This window comes from Pempheris klunzingeri, chromosome 11 (assembly GCF_042242105.1).
Source record: "Pempheris klunzingeri isolate RE-2024b chromosome 11, fPemKlu1.hap1, whole genome shotgun sequence".
Lineage (NCBI taxonomy): Eukaryota > Metazoa > Chordata > Actinopteri > Acropomatiformes > Pempheridae > Pempheris > Pempheris klunzingeri.
The window spans coordinates 16871544-16888988 of record NC_092022.1 but is presented as its reverse complement, the minus strand read 5'-3'; the positions used below and the strand labels follow the sequence as shown (position 1 = coordinate 16888988).

Genomic DNA, 17445 nt, shown 5'->3' with positions numbered 1-17445 from the left:
TTGATAAATTATAACTGGACGTGTTTATTTGGCCATTGTATAGAAGTGAAACTTATATCTTCAGACCTGCAGGACTGTAACTATAAAGGGACCACGATAACTTGCTAATAGATGTACTTTTAAAACCGGTGTTGGACTGTTGAAATCAAGGTCAGAGTACAATATATTATGGAAAAAATTCCATTCTGGATATTTCCCCTCTGTCATTGGCAATAAAGCTTCCTTTGCAATATATGTTTGTGTCTTCGTATTTGTTAAGTTGAGTAAACATTATTTCTTAAGGAAACACTCACGCTCAACAATCTTACAGGTGTTATCAAACATGCTATGAAGTCCCACTGCATACACTGCGTTTCTTCCAATGCATGAAGCCAAATCTGTACGGTGGTAGAGATAACTGTGTTGTGAATGTATCCCCTCTGCTTTGTGTGTGGCTTTATCATGTGGTGTCTATCTGACGCACGAAGATGCACGAATATCATAATGTGATGTGCTAATGTGCTGAAATTAGGGGACCCAGTGGAACCCCACGGATTTCTCTCACAAAAGCCTGCTCCAAAGTTGACCCTCAAATCCCCTTCAAAGGATGCAAAAGACAAACCACAGGGACATCCGCACATGACGTAAGGATGAATATCTTCAGCTGTCATTGCACAAATAAGGACTGTGATTTTGATTATTTGATTTATTAGTATGTTGAACTAATTATTATTATTGTTGTTGTTGTTGTTGTTGTGGCCACTTTAATAGGCATAAAGTGGACACTGACTGTATATCCTGACACACTCTGCACATACAAAGTCATGATTCTCTTGTCTTCCAGCAAAACACAGTCCCTGATCAGTGCCTTTGGTCTGAGAGACACATCTTTTTTCCACACTGCCAGTGAGGACACAGTGAACACTGAGACCATCCACAATTATGGGAAGTCCTAAGGAAGTCTGTTTGCAGAATAAGGAAGCTTTATTTTTAACCTGTAAGGCTCGACAACTGCTCACCTGCATGCTTTCTTAGCTATAGTGAGTACCATAGGCTGCACTTAGATAAGATGTTAGGTGAATGTCTTCTCAAATTTGATTTATACGCATCTGTACAATGAGTATTTTTGACTTGTGTTCCTTCACTACAAATGTATTTTTAGTTGTTTTCATTTTCATATCCACTTAAAACTATCCACAGCAGAGACAATAATTATCATTAATAATGTCATAAACGTATTTGCGCCTGGTACTCACCTTCCAAACAGTTACTAAAGCATTGTTGCATTTGCTAAATTGTGGTTTTGGTGATTATCATTAGTAAAAACTGTGTGCCAAATTGTGGTTGTTGAGGTTGTGTTGTTAACCTACTTCTAATAAGTTTTACTTTGGATCCATAGCGATGACTTACTGCACTTAGATCATATGTTTATTTAGTCCTCGCTTTAAACCAATGAGCAGCAGATTCCTCTTGTGATTTAAAGTTTAAGTTATGAAATGAGATGAAACACCAGATGTAGTTCCGGCTCATAACGTGCAGGAAATAAAATCTGATAAACTTTTCATTCAAATACTGACACAGTTCATGTTACATTTTATATTTCCTGACACAGAATAGACACAAGGACAACAAGTCTACTTTACTGGACAGCTTCATTACCAACCAAAGTTTATTAATCGCGCAGGGTTGAGCTTAGAGATGCCACATTGATTCTATTTTTCAGTTTTATTGCTTTACATTTTTCATTCATTTGCATCTGTAGTTATATTGTATCAGCCAACTGGTGACATTTCTTCACCTTCCTTCACCAAACAATGTTACCTCCACTTGGATCACACTGTAGGCATTTGCTCAGTTATTTCTAGATAATGTGAAGAGAGTGTGATGGTTGATCACAAGACATCCCATCTGAGAGGAAACTGTCAGTGTTGGCAAACAGATTTTCTCTTTTAAATCTGATACGTATACATTCATCAACTATGTGGCAAAACACTTAATTCCACTCTCCTGTTTTGCCTCATTGAGGGTGGTACATACTTTGGAAAACACACAGCATGTGCATTTATTATCAAGTTATCACACCACAGAGCGTGGTCCTCCTTATTCTTCCACTGACAAAATTTGTTGATTTGTTGCAACACACATGTATGATGTATGATCTTGAAGCCCCCCACATTTAGGTTTGACCCAGATGTACCAAATTTGGTAGACGTGACCTACTTCACTTAAATGTCCATTCTCACCGCATTTGCACTGGAGGCTTGTATTTGCATGTCTTAAAGGTGAGCACAGAGAAAAATGCACATATATCCTTCTGCACAGCAAAACTTAAACATCCAAATGATGTTAGCAATAAGTGAAAAACATGTTTGAGTAGAGGGGTACTTTACATTCTAAAAATTCTTTACATTTTTAAACATTTAACCTTGGTGGACATAACCATATAATCCAACAATGTGTTCAAAATTCCTCCCATAACCTCAATATTTCTAGTTTGCTCTGTCAGTTTCACTGATATGATGCCCTGCTGTGCCCATCCTCTGGTTATTCTGAGACTGGTCAGAACTTTGTAAAGTGCCGACAGCCATCAGAACTGGTACACTGCCTGCCTGCAGATAACTCATGGTAAGTGATTTGGCTGCAGAGGCCTGATGCACCAGAGTATTCTCACTGTCTGAGAACAGCAGATTCACATTGTTTGCTTTAACAAGAATCAGCAAACATCTCCCACAGATAAAATATGGTCAACAGCATGTATTTGTAAGAGTAAGGCCTCCAGATGGTACTGATGTTTTTCCCTCATAACAAACAGGCTGACCTGGCCTGGTGATAGTAAAAGCTACTGAAGAACTCAGAGTAATGTCGCTGTGGGCCCCTGAGGCTCCAGCTGAGGAGCTTCCGTCTAGACTCCTCCCAGCTGTCTGCCAAGCTGCTGCGCAACATGAACTAGTTGTGCCCTGTGGGGGACGCTGCACTGACCATCTGCTGAAGAGCAGAGCGGAGGAGAAGTTTCTCCGTCCCGTAATGAAGGAGAATGTAAAGGTGCTGTGTGATAAGCATGGACATCATTGAATATCATGTTATATGTTACACATCCGATTATTATGATAATTGTAATGTACCTATTACTTACAACAACACAATACAACATGGTTTCTTGTCAATACTCACTGCTTTCACAGGTTTAAAAACTATTATTTTAACAAAAGAACACCATCAACATTGCTGCTTTAATAGCTACATGCTGCAGACGACCCAGTACAGCTTCCTGTTGCCATCTGGTGGTCAAGCTGAGACAAAAGCAGCCTACATACAACGTCTGTGTTTGCATGGTTACATAATTGGCCACCTGAGTCTGCCTTGATTTTGCCACAGAATTGAAACAACCCTTGAAATGACACAGCACACAAACTTTGTATGCAAAAACTGGTTTCCATGCACAAGATGCTGCTCTGTGGTCTTATACTGTTGGTCGATTAGAGAGGAACGCTCACATGAATATCAAATTGATGGGTTGCATTGCCACAAAGAGTTGGAGGCTGTAACGGAGAGAGTCAAATAGCTGTCTTGGCAGAGACTATTTAAACTGCTCCTATTATAGATTGGTACACCGTGTCTGGAGGTTGTGTTTGTCAGATCACATTAGTTTAATGGTAAAGAAAAAATGTTTCTAGGTCTTTCTTTGGAGTCTGCATTGTCTGAAGGGCTCTGTGTTGTCCACTGCAGTGCAGTGAGAGAGACATCAGAGAGTCCTCTTTACCCTGGTAATGAAATAACCTGAAGTGCTTAGATTCATAATTATTAGTAGTGGAAAGTAATTAAGTATATTTACTCAAATCACATACTTAAGTGCAATTTTGTTGGTACTTGTGCTCTACAAGACAAATATTGTGCTTTTTACTCCACTACATTTATTTGACAACTACAGTTACTTTATTACCTAATTACTTTAGTTTACTTTACTACATGTCGTATTTCAGATTTCTGTGCTCACCACAGCGACATTTCCTCACTGAACTCATCAGATGGTTTCAAGTAGGCAAAAAAGTTAAATACAATCTGATGTTTCATTAAAAAAAAAAAAAAAGATAAGAAAAATCCATTTAAGAATATCAATTTCAGGTTGTTTAGTTGACCAGACAGTCTCTAAAGTAATTCAAACCGTGTTGCCTCAACCAGCTACAGCAGTAAATTCTGCTTATGCTTTGAAGGATCAACAGTCTAATGATGTCATTTATTATAGTCACACAGGGATTCTGGGAACTGATAATATTTCTGTACTTTGTATTGCTGTGTTGGTACTTTTGCTTCAGGATTTAAATTCTTCTTCCACCACAGATTAATATGCAGATCTAATGTGTGTGTTATTACCATACGATTAAATACAACCACTAGATGGAGCTATCGTGGCCCAGAGCTGTAGGTTTGGACTGTGTTGGTTTCATTTTGGCCAGCCTGTGTGGCTTCTCAGAATGCAGAAATAGAACAGATAAACACATATAGCAAAACTGCTGTAAAAATAGACGACTAGCGGTCAGCCAATGGCTTTGCTCTTATTGTGTTGCTCAACTGCTGTTGACATCAGGCCTCTTTAACCCTGTGGTGGGACTTTTTGAGACATGTGACTCAAGTAAGATGAAAAACTCTTGCTTCTTGCACTGGGCTGAATTCAAAAGGCCATAAAAGATCAAATGAACAAGAAATTCCATATTTAGACAACAGCAAATGTTCCCATATTTACTAAAACTTTGCACTTGGGACTGAACCAAGTACAAGTGGTCCTGCCCAGCAGGAACTACAATGTTGGATATTTACAGTAAAACAAAATATAACTGTCCTCTGTTTCCACCATGTCCCTCCCTTGCTGAATGATTGTTGTTCCACTGAGCTTGCCAGTGGCTATGCAGTGAGCGGTGGCATCAGCCAATGGTGGAACCCCCTGGTGGCATGTCTGGACTGGATCCCCTGTGAGGTTACACTACGTTGCCACTGCTACAGCAAACATTACACCCTGCCACAAAGTCTTGCACATGTGTGGGATTTTATGGCGTTAGTGAACAAGAAGAGAGGCAGTATGATCTGATGTCAACTACCCACCTCATCTGCTCCAAATGCTGCACTTCAAACCAAGTTCGAGTGATCGACATTATCAATACACCATGCAGTACATTGGCCATGCAGCTTTTCCAAATTAGATGCAAGAAAGATGACAAACACGTCTTCTTTGGCAAAGAAATTTAACTTAATTTTATTAAAATATTGAATAGACAACTTTCTCACCAAGTTCACAATAAAACGTTTAACCTCCTGAAAGAGACATGATAAACAAATACAAATTAGTTTCCAAATCATTTTAAATATTTAAGACAACTGCCAAATGTCCGGCTCGTGATAACCTACCCGTGGTAAGGACTGGTAAGAATGTGTGTGTATCTACAGATCCGTTTTCTCAGAGCTAAGAAGCCAATGTGTAGACTGTTGACACATAACCATTGCTTTTGCTAAAATGTGCAAATTCAATTTTCCATTATCACTCATGCTCACTGTCTGACAGGCTATAGGTCCTCCAAAATTACCCCCAAAAAATAAAGACATTTAAAAGAAGTCAAAGACAACAACAACAACGAAAAAGACAACAATTTCCCATATCTACTCCATTATCATTTAAGACAATGTAAAATCAACTACTACTGTGCAACTAAAAGGACTACATCCAACGGCTTTGTTTGTAATAACAAGAGGTGGTGAATTGTGCAGGATCACAAGTCCAGGCTTTGCTTCCTCTTAAGGCATATAAGCTTTAAAGGTCCTCTTAATCAGAAACCAGGGTGGCCAGATAGAAAGGTGTGCTTCACATCGGAGAACCCAAATCAAGAGAGACGTGTGTGTCTTTCTCTCGAGCTTCCTTCAGTGTCCATTTACCGTTGTCTTAGGTAGGTGTGCGTGCATGTATTTACAAATTTTACCAAATGCGTTGCCACCATAGAACCTCTGCATACTTCTTAATACGTGCAGCGATAAGCAAGGCACCCCCACGATGTGTCTTCTGCCAGCCTCTTCGTGTGTACATTCCACTCCAATGCACCATCACTCGCTCGCTTCCATAGTAAATCTCTGATGCACCTCTCTCTGCACATCCCTCTCTCCTCTTTTCCTTACATATTCTATTGATTAACATGGGTTTATGCATGATTGCGTGTATGTCTTTAAGTCTATATTGGCATCTGTATGTAGAGAATTGGGGCATTTTTGGATATTTCAAAAGAGAGGGAGGGAGGGGAAGTGTAAAGACAGGAGGACGGCCAGTGCTGTCTGAGCCTCTAGAAAACCGGCAGTCTGGTTGAGGTCAGAGTACAAGCATTGATATCCTCAGTGTGAGAGGCTCTGTGCAGGGACGGTTCTGAGGCACTGCGGTTTATCTTAGGGAGGGCATGCTGGAGGAGCTCAATGGAGGACAAGATCTAAAAAAAAAAAAAAATGCATAGGAAAAAATACAGTTAAATAAAACACGCTTCATTCAATTTGAAGTCTACAGTTACCTCAAAGGTGGCTCACCTGCGGGAAGAGCGGCCTCTCATCCTTGGACTTCTTGATGCAGTCGGCCACCAACCTTTTCATGGCTTTGGGACAGTTCTTGTAGAGCTTACTGAGGTCTGGGGACAAATAGCCTCTCCCCACCATGAAGATAATCTGAGAGGGGGGGAGTCACAGACAGCAGGTGAGACTGAGGGAGTATGTGGAACATTGATCACATGTGAAAATATTTTAGAGTTTAACTATTGATCCATTACCAACAGTCCACCTCAGAGACTCTATACAAATATGGTCAGTGAGTCGAAAGAGACTGGCATCTAAAACACTGGAGCTACTGTGAAGGCATGAAATGGGGTACACCAGTGGGTCATAACAGTGTTTATGGGCACACTTTGTACAGCAACTTTAGCCTAATGAATACAAACACAGTAAACTAAACTGAAGTAGGAGCCAGACAAGTTCCAGACCAGGTCTCTTGGTCCGTGGGAGGGTGAAAAACCACAGACACACATATGCACACCCATGCACCCCTTTTTTCACACACGAACAGGGTTGTGTTACGGGCTCTAAAATTAGGCCAGTGGCTCCAGGGTGCCCGCCTCTGTTCCACAGTGGGCCTGAGGCCAGCTCCACAACCCCCTTCAGACAGTGACCCAGTGTCTTTCCACCACCTTCTGGCCTGGGCTCACAGCCTGACATTGGGTCTCAGATGAGGATAGGAGCTTAGATACACATCTGAATGTGGATTTACAGCTGTTTTTTATATGGCAAAATCTAACAAGGTAGAAAAAACTCACCTAAACCTTTTTACAAATTAATTTTGTTAACAAAAAAAAACTACTGAGTGTATCAAAATTGGTGAGTCTCATCATAGCATCATAATGGCACCTATATGCATGAATGTGCCACTAAACTATTGTCACCTGACATACAGTACAGTTTACACTAAGTAAACGACTTTACCTGATCTCTGTTTGCTGTCTGGGAGTATGGGAGCTCTCCTGTCAAGAGCTCAAAGAGAACAATTCCATAGGAATAGACATCAGACTGGAAGCTGTAGGGATTGTTATCCTGCATCCGGATAACCTCAGGAGCCTGTGGAAGTAGAGACATATTTACTGATCCAATTTCTTCACTTTGTCTGTTCATTGTGTTTCACAACTCAAGCAGTGTCAATAGAGTTGCCTTATTGCTTTAATGATATCAAAGCTGTGTTACTGACCATCCAGAGAATGGATCCAGAAGGCTGTTCCACCTGATGTGAACCGCTCCATCTGGCCTTCACTGTAGCAAGACCAAAGTCCCCAATTTTCACCGTTAACCCTTCATGCAAGAAGATGTCTAAGCTGCTGTCAAGGAATCACAGCTGAAAGTACTGAGGAAGTATTATAGACCACATGTGCTTTTATCACTCACAAAAAATACACACGCCGGAACAGACAAGGGAAAGGATACTGTTGGACTTCATGTCACGATGAATAATGTTCTTTGCATGCAGATAGCTAAAAATGAGAAAAGAAATAGATGATGATCTTGGTTCTTTTGGTTTTTCAGAAAAGCTCCATTCTTTAGGACTTACTCCATGCCCTGAGCCGTCTGCCTGGCGATGTCTATGAGCTGGATTATCTTGAAGTTTGTCTCGAGGACGTGAATGTGTTTGTAGAGGCTGCTGCCCTCACACCACTGTGTCACAATGGCCAGGTTATCCTTCGTCATGTAGCCCATGAACAACAGGATGTTGACATGTCGTGTTTTCCTGCGACCAGAGGCAGAGGGGGAAGAGGAAATGACCAAAACAAAGATAAGATAAAACTTTGCAATGAAGATCATTCGAATTTGCTACTGTCAAAAAAAAGCTGAAAAACCCAGCTGTCAGATGTCTTAGAAAACACTGCATCTGTGCCAAATCTTACCTCAGGACTGCAACTTCATTTCTGAATGCCTGGAACTGCTCTGGCGTGGGGTCAGTCACCTTTAAGATCTTCACTGCTACATCACCTACAACAAATATACACTGCTCAGTTACCTGTGACCCATAAACTCCGCTCATATGAAAACCAATGCTACACGCAAAACTGATCACTTTCCAAGCACTGTATGTGTCAGGTGACTCATTTGAAAGTGTGCAGTAGAAAGTGCAGTATGAAAATGGAGAAGTGTTAGTAGTTACACCTGAAAGTGCCCTGCCCCATCTGAAATGCATTCCTACCATGCCATTTCCCTTTGTATACAGTTCCAAAGGAGCCTGAACCGATGCGGGAGTGCAGATACACCTCACTGGCCTCGATCTCCCAGTAGTAGCTGGAGTCCCGCTTGTCCCGAGGCCTCTGGATGAACAGAAATCAAAAAAGGTGCAACTGATGTGAGAAACACAAACAAAACACAACCAGTTATCATAAGCCTGTATTCTGTAGGGTAGACTGCACTAACTGGTCTCACAGTATGTACTATATACAACACACGAGCAGGGATGAACTATTAAAATCGAGATTGAGAATTTTTGTCTACAGACGGACATTTGCAGCGTGTTTCTCAGTGTAGCCTCACGAGGATTAACCAGAGAAGAAGATGCAACTCAGACAAATAAGCAAAACAGACTGACCATAAACAAACAGCGCTACAGACAGCAAGGCAAGTGCAGCAAATTAGGCTTAAGAAATGAAATAACCTGCCACTTTAAACACAGAATAAGGCTTCGCCAAGGCACATTGTGTCAACTATTACAAACTAAAAGCAGCTACAGCCCACAGACACATTCAAGACAAGACAATATATTCATACATAACTTACAATTTTATTTTTCTCTCGCTGTGCAGGTGCCGGGACCGGGACTGGGCTCTGGTTTGGGGAACTCCCCGCTTCAGGTACACAGAGAAAAGGAAGTTATTCAGGAATGAAGACGTTGACTGTATCCAAAAATTAAATACATTACACATTATACAGGCAATTCTATGTAGAGGACTAAAGAGGGAGAAACTAAACTTTTTAGGATGCCTCTAAAGGAGTCTCTTTAGACATTCAGTACACACTATACAGTGGAGTACATGGTGAATAGTTTTGGACACAACCTTCTGTCCAAACTCTCCCCCTTCACGTTTTCACTTACATCAGGCTCACCCTCAAAAAAGAGAGCTATGGTGGGCAATGGTAAAACCAACAAGGGATGGCACATTTGATGATGAACAGAAGTTTAAATGTACAAAAAATTTATAAAATTGATGACAAAGGTCAATAGAGCCTTTTTTGTTTAATGGTCTCTTACACGCAGGTTAGTCTTACAGTGCCACCCTCTACTGCTTTGTTCTTTTCTATTGATTGTTATGGCTCGACCTCAATGTCAAATGCTGGGATGACAATATTCCATTTCTGAGGCAGATGGAGGTGGCTAGACAGTCAACTCATGAGAGAAAGGTTTGAATTTGAATACCTCTATCTTTTACATTCATGCACAATCAAAGGGGGACATTTGTGGTGAGTGTGAAGGGAGAAGGTGTGATGCAGCACAAAAGTATGTGATCTTAAAGAAATGCAGAGTGAGCACTTACCCGAGTCATGATCTCGCATCGCATCCTAAAGAGACCAAAAACAAAACAAAACATGAAGTTCTGTCGATGTGCTTTAAACACTAAACCACATGCTGTGCCGTCACTCATGGTTTGACTTCAGTACTAAGATGTGAATGCAGATAGTCTGTTGTTGCAATGCATGCCATTCAGACTGCACACAGACGCTCCGCTTTCTAACCTTTTCTGGACTCTCGGATGAGGCCTCAACAAAAGATTGGGGGAAGTGCACAATACCTACTTTCCTCTTCAGCCAGAATCTATGGCACCACGAGCTGGGGAAGGTATTCAGGCAGTCTAGCTACTCCCCAGCAGGGTACAATACAACAGGCCAGTGAGGACGGGAGGGAAAGGGACAGAGTAAAGGAAAGTGAGGAAGGATAACAAGAGTGATGCCCAGGTTTCTACCTGGACAGAATATAGAGAAAATATTCTACAAAGCATGCAAAACTAGTGAGCCGATTATGCAAGAACACTGGCAGTAAAAAAGCAGAAACTAGAACTGAACAGGGGGAAGTCAAATGTGGCACATTTCAAAAATCGCTAAAATAAGATGCCATCAGGGGAATTACACAAAACAGGCTCAACCGTGTCCAGGTGGATTAGTTAACGCAGAGGTAGATAAGAGGTAGAAAAAAAGCAAGGCAAAGATAGTTGGAATGCCTGACATCCTCGTTGGAGGGCAATATCACTCTCAGCCAGGAGATATTTTAGGAGTGGCTTGAACCTACAGGAGTACCCAAGGGGCCCACATGGTGTGTAGTTACCTCAATCATGCTGCTGTCTACAGGCAGGGTAGTGCTAACCATGTGGACGTTGGGCGTGGAAGTGGAGCGCTGCCTCTGGGAGAGCCCACCGCCTGTAGGTGAGTAGGGCGCGGTGTAGTTGAAGGCATGAGGGGTGGAATATCGGTGGGCTGAGCTGTGAAGGTGCACAAAGATCAAACATTAAGAGAGCTGCTATTGTCCGTGTGCATCTTGTCTCACTGCTTCAAAATGGCACAAACCACTGAAATTCACTGAATTCAGTAACTGCTGAGGGTGTGGTAGTGGCTGGTGCAGTGGCTTTCTGGTTTCATTTCTGTCATTATCTCTCACCTTCCCCACTCGAGCATCCTCTGTTCATGTTGTGCCATCGACAAAATGCTACTACTCGTGCAAAAATCAAGAGAAGAACGCTATATGGTTCAAAACACAAAGTACAGTTGAAAAATAGCACTGTGAGGAAGTAGTTACTGGTAGATTTCATTGTGGCCTTCCTCTTATCCCATTTTTGGCTAACTTGACACTGTAGAGGTATTTTGCTCTTGATCTTTGCCAAGATCAGTATTGGCTCAGCTGAAGAGTACAAAGCTCACCAACCAAATATGTTGATCTGCAAACAATCCAAATGTTAGTCTGACTGGAGGTGTATACTTCTACAAGCACAAAATCTTGAAATATCCATAAATGTATGAACAACATATGTCTCATGTCCATAATTCAAATTTTAAGCTTTGAATTCAGTCAAAGGTCTTGGTACACCACACTTGCTGGACTAATAACGGTACTCTACTGTAGCTGCTGGTTAAAATGGGGACAGTGGAACTCCAGCTGAATGACGTAAATAAACACAGATCATATTAAATCACACTTAGGACCACGAGTGTACTCCTGGATAACAATTCCCCTTTTGGCAATGCAAAACTTTGTTTCAAAAGAGTATCTGAGATTGCTGTGCATGGAACAACTTAATACTTTGTGAGTGCTAATTTGGCGGCTCAGAATGCTTTTTAACTATTTTATGGGCTCCTGAAACAACAGGCTCTTTTCACACCTCTCGTTACATCAGCACTTGGACTTAAGCCCCCAGAAAGCTGAGGGCGTCATTAAAAACAGGATTTGATTCAATTCAGATTAACGTTCTTTACAAATTACAACAGTGATGCAGTCAAGCATGATGACAAATAATAGAAAATGACAATGGTCATGGTCACCAAACCTGCCAATGCATCTCCATCTCTTTATTATCTAAATGTATTATCCTGTAACCCCAAGGAATAAGAAAATAAAATACTTTCTTGGTCTTTCTGCTTGGGACAAAAATCGGCTTCAAACGAGGCAACATTTCAGAAATGCTGCCGTAAACGACTCTACATTCTCTCAAAGTGGAAGCACCACAAATTTGCAGGTGGCGTGAAGGCGCCAGGATATGAAACAATGCACCAGCAAAGACAGGGAAGAAGATTGCCAGTAAACATGGATGTAAGCAATGCTGGCATTAAAATACTTGAGCTCAAGGATGCACATAATGCATTTTGAAGAGTAACACTAAATGTAAACAGAACTTTTGTTTCTTTCCTTTGGTGCGAGAGCTCAATTCAGCAAAAGCATTTTCTCGCCTGTCATAGGCGCAGTAATCAACTTAAGTAAAACCAGTGTATTATTACAGAAGGTACAGTATCCATCTGATGAAATAAAAACACTATGAGGGTGGGTTATGTATAGGTAAGAAAAACTTTGCCTAACCTTGGAGCCCGTGTTAAGGATTCTCTCATTCGCCGGGACGTCAGCGGAGGCAGTGACGGCGCACCGCTCTCGCCAGGTGTTGGACACAGCCTGAAGACAGAGAGTTATGGGGAGTGAATGTCATATAGTATGCTGTGCGTGGGAATGTGCGAGTGCTTCAGCAAATACCAGCTGAATGCTGAACGGTGGCTGTGAGGTAAAAGGCCTTATCTCTTCAAAGTCAATGATATGGATCTTCAAAAGATTAGCATCAGTCCTACAGCCTGCATGCAAAATAACCCTAATACGCCTCTGTTCTCAGTGTGAGTATGCAAAGGCATCAGGACAACCAGGAGACCTGCTGTATCAGCAGAACTTGCTTTCTCCATTTTGCCTCAACAACACAATTTTCAATGCACCATGAATCCTACATCAGATATCATTTGATTAAAATTTTATGAATCTATAAGAATGGGTTTAAGATGGCAAGTATTCTGTTTCTATAGTTAATTAATCTTGATGTGATGTTTAAAAAGTATTGTTAGAGAATGTAGTGATAAGTTACTGTTGGCCTATTATTATGATTAAGCTCCCATTTCCAAGTGAAGACACTTACAGGAGTTGTCTGATATTGCTCCAGTCCACACACATCGTGGGCACTTTGGTGCTGCAATGCTCATGGAATTTGTAGCCGCAAGTTTGGCAACGGAAACCATTCAAAAGAAACTTCTGGCAAATATCACAGAACGCTAGTTTCAGATATGTTTTCCGGACCTGGGAATGACAGAAAACAAACAATACATTATTTCTTTACCTGTAACATGTTTTTGAAAAGGTGCGAGGATATTGAAAATGTTTCATGTACTCACAAAATTGTGTGTTGTCAAGGGAACGTGATCCAAAACCTCCACCAGGAGCTCTTCCCCAATGAGGGAGGTGGAGTCAGTATTCCAATCCATCCGTAATTTTTTACTGTTACAAAAATTGACAAAAGTCATTACACGAAGGGATCTCAAGGCAAGTGCAATAACTGCAGCAAGTTCAATTGCCATTTGTACAATCTCTGATTTTCCCAGTTCAAAACTCACAACGGTACTGAACTCACCTCCTCTGTCCAGGCTGCAGCCTGAAGACAGCGCAGCACTGAGGCTGCAGACCTCGCACCTTTAATGCTTTAATCAGGCAACTGTGCAGTGTCATACCCGGTCGCACATTTACCTGAGGGATGGAAGAAAAAAAAAACATTTCCCTCTTGCCTGACAGGATGTAAGCAGTCCTATATGCTTTTAGGCAACTGTGTACTAATATAGTATTTCTACAGCCTTGGTGGAAAGTCTAGAAATCAGATTGCCACCTTCTACCTGCAGAAAAATCAACTCACCACAGTGCGCTGCTGGTTTGGGAGGTAGACACGGATAGTGCTGCTAGTCTTGGAGTCGGGCATCTTGCTGTCATCTGAGGAGCGACGCTGGCAGGGAAAGCCCTGGACCATGGTTGGGGAAAGACAAGGGCCCTCAAATGCAGAGTCCTTCATGCCGAAGCCGTTGCTCAGGGTCTTCCACGCTCCCTGGAGGTGCTCCATTAGTAAAGCCAAGTGCTCGCAATGGTCTGTAAAAAAGAAAAACAAAAGCACAACCACATACACAAACAGTATTAGTAGCGCAAATGCTTGAAAACTCTTATTAGCAATTGACTGCTTAATCAATATTACATTAGTTCTCTTCCTTCTTTGAAAGGATATTGGTTGTGTGCAGACTCAGTGACACAGTATAGAAGACAAGTCCGCAAAATTAACTAAATGTAAATGTTTTTCCATGTCCATCAATCTTTGAGGGTATATAACTGCTTAAATTGATCTACTCAGTCCAAAATCTGTCTTCGGAGTATCAAACAATCACTTCTGTAGTTTTGGGGGTAAAAATCCACCTGAAAAAGCAGCTGTAGTTGGTTTTAATGCATGTCAGTCACTACAGGTTCCAATGGGGAAATGTTTTCTCAGACAGGAAAAAAAAAAAAAGCAGCAAATTAAGAGTTGTGTTATGACATCGAGAACTTGTTTGGTGTAATCTCTGAACATAATCTCACCAAGTGCAACCAACCCTCTTGGATGATTGCGTGTTTCAGGGTTGTGACAGTGTTTCGGTAGAAAGCCTCTCAGAAGTGCGACAGGAAAAGTAAAGGGACCGCGTACATTCTGACCTGTTTAGAGGTCCTGTGTGCTCATTAAAGTCTGGGCTCAACCCTACATCAAACTACAGAAGTACTATTAAGAATACCACAAATTATTCTTTATGTTGGCATAAAACTATTGCAATTGTCCTTCCCTTTTCATTTGAGAGGGAGCAGCAAAGTGACGTAGACAAACTAATCCACTCAGACCAGGAGAATCTCAGGCTACCACAGAGGTCAGTCGTGTTATTTACAGTATATGCTTTCAGCAGACTCTTTCTCCCACATAGTCAGGCAACAGACGACTAACCCTTGTTTTAGTTGTCTGTTGCCTTAAAGCATACAGTACTAGGATCACAAAATTCGCAAATTGAATAAAGCAATAGAGGGAAACAATAACTGGTAAGATAAATAAAAACATCTGCTATTTGTCATCTAGGCAGTGACAGCTGTTACAACTCAAGTGGGTCTACCCATCATAAATAAATACGCTCCTTCTTCTGCTTCAATTTCAATACAAACTGCAGGGCTGTAAAAAAACACACACATACATATATATATATATATATATATATATATACACACACACACACACACATACATATATATATATACACACACACACATATATATACACACACACACACACATATATATATATATATATATATATACACACACACACACACACACACACACATATATACACATACATACATACATATATACACATACATACATACATATCCACACAGTGGTTTAACTGGTCTTCATTTTGAGAGTTTCTACTTTCACGCAGCAAGGCTCCAAATCATCTCTGCTGTGTCTTCTACAAAGACCTGTTAACACTGAGGAGATGATTTACTGCAGTTAGTGGTTGGCAGTCACAGGAGGACATACCCGTGTGTCAGTAGCACAGAAAAGCAGGCACTTGGACTTGGGTTGTGGGTCTATCAACCTCCCCACCATGCTGCTGCAACTGTGTTCAAAACAAGTGCTGTGATCCATCCAGAAAAGGGTATCAGCACAAGGAATGTGAGGTCCGGAATAATTAGACTTTAGTCCCGGATCTACAGAACAGGTCAGTCGACATAACACATTTCACATTTACAAACCCACCAGCGCTGCATCCACATTAAGAGCCTCTGTGACAGCAGTGAAGTCAGAAAAGTAGGTGAGATCAAAGTCAGCAGGTTAGCATACAGTGGGGCTGTTAAGCAGAGAGGCTCACTACGCTGAGAGACCACAATAGGGAGGTCCAATTCAGCCCAACTTCTTACTAAACTAAACAGCAAAAGGAGCCCGCGAGTGAAATGCGTGCAGGATTTGCACAACTACAGCAGCTATTAGTAGCTACGTGTGTTTTTATTAGGCCTGGTAGATCCAGTTATTACTGTGAAATTGCCAGTAGGCCCTCAGAGGCGAACTACTATCGTTAAAACTTCACCGCAACAGCTCCATTCAAAATTCACTTGTTCAAAACGCTGCGTGTGTCGGTCGTGTGCCTTAAAGAGTAACTCTTTTACAGCAGTAGTTCACATTTCAAACACAATTCAAAGAGTAGCGAACGCTGGGAGCCAGTGGCCTGTGTGTGCTTACCAAGAGAAGTTGGAAAAGTTGTGCTCCGCCATAACTTCAGGAAAAAGTGGCGTCGGTGACATCATCATATTTGCAACGCATTCAAAGAAAAAGGAAAAAGTCGAAGTTGGTAAAGACCCTGAAAATGTATCAAACAATCCCGGTGTCGGTAAATGTAGCGATAGTGTAAGACGTGAAGGTCACAGGCGGGTCTCTTTTACGAGCCGCCTAATATAATAAAGGGGAAAGTTTTATCTCCCTGTCGTGGTAAACGCGAAAAAAAAAAAGAAAATCCGTCGGACCCTCAAAGTGACACGACGAGGGATATTCCTAAAGTCCCGTGAAGCACTTTCAAATTAAAACTCCCCTTAAGTTGCTCGGCAGTGCCTCTCTTTCCGATCAATATTTACGTTGTTGAGGAGAAGGTGAAAAGGTTTGAGCTGCTGCTGTGCGTCCGTCTGACGCCAGTGATTGAAACAGGACCTTGCAGTCATAACAAGAGTTGCAAGCATCACTCACACTGCGCAACTATGGCACAAACTTAAGCCCTCCCACTTTGGTGGAACCGCTGTTTTAGCTCTTTAAAGATCGGCTGCGTTTGTTTTTAAATGTTTGGATCTCGATGGATGACCACATTTTACCCATACATACTATATTTAAAGTCAACATCTGTGTCCTATACGTCGCCGGTGAGGTCCTACTGGTAAAGATTAAATTAGAATAGCAAAGGCTAATGGAACATTAATATAGCTTTTGATGCACATAATTTAAATTATTACATGCGACAGTATCTTTTGAAAAGCAAAAAATGAGCCCACTACCGGTTTGGAGTAAAGGAGAAATCAATTTTTAACTCTAAGTGCGCCATCATCTGGAAGTTTGGGGACAGTGCAGCGCTGTGGCTTTGGATATTATCACGATTATCATATTACCTTTTGCATATGTGGCCAAAAACACAATAAAGAGTGAACTTTTATGGCATGTGGGCTGCACTTAGAGAGAGAGAAAAGTTCCATCCAGCTGCAGGAACAAGGATTTTTTTTTTATTAATCATTCATTCATTAACGTCATTCTTTAGTTTACATCTATTTAAAGACAACAAAACAAGCTTCATCATACGCTTTTGTTAGTCATTA

At 41.3% G+C, this 17445-nt stretch overlaps 1 protein-coding gene across 2 annotated transcripts; it reads right to left on the bottom strand.

Annotated features, from left to right (window-relative positions):
* Positions 1-5199: 5199 nt before the first annotated feature.
* Positions 5200-16793, bottom strand: raf1a (Raf-1 proto-oncogene, serine/threonine kinase a). Of its 2 annotated transcripts, XM_070839066.1 has the most exons (18): positions 16331-16793; positions 13944-14170; positions 13668-13780; positions 13432-13534; positions 13179-13336; positions 12584-12673; positions 10844-10997; positions 10258-10377; positions 10059-10083; positions 9304-9371; positions 8723-8840; positions 8427-8511; positions 8093-8269; positions 7969-8015; positions 7736-7854; positions 7477-7608; positions 6535-6669; positions 5200-6440 (listed from the first exon to the last, which is right to left on the bottom strand). In XM_070839066.1, the coding sequence occupies exons 2-18, from the start codon at positions 14142-14144 to the stop codon at positions 6300-6302; spliced, it is 1986 nt and encodes a 661-aa protein (XP_070695167.1). In that variant the 5' UTR covers positions 14145-14170; positions 16331-16793; the 3' UTR covers positions 5200-6299. The 2 variants fall into 2 exon arrangements, with proteins under 2 accessions (XP_070695167.1, XP_070695168.1); XM_070839067.1 differs by lacking the exon at positions 10258-10377.
* Between the last annotated feature and the right edge of the window lie 652 nt (positions 16794-17445).

Bases quoted from the DNA above. Each gene is read 5' to 3' on its own strand.
- raf1a (XM_070839066.1), bottom strand. From the start codon at position 14,144: ATGGAGCACCTCCAGGGAGCGTGGAAGACCCTGAGCAACGGCTTCGGC. The intron at 10,378-10,843 runs GTAACTACACAC...GCTGGGGAGTAG, and splicing joins TAGACAGCAGCATGATTGAG to CTAGACTGCCTGAATACCTT. The intron at 7,609-7,735 runs GTCAGTAACACA...CTACTTCCACAG, and splicing joins CTGGATCCATTCTCTGGATG to GCTCCTGAGGTTATCCGGAT.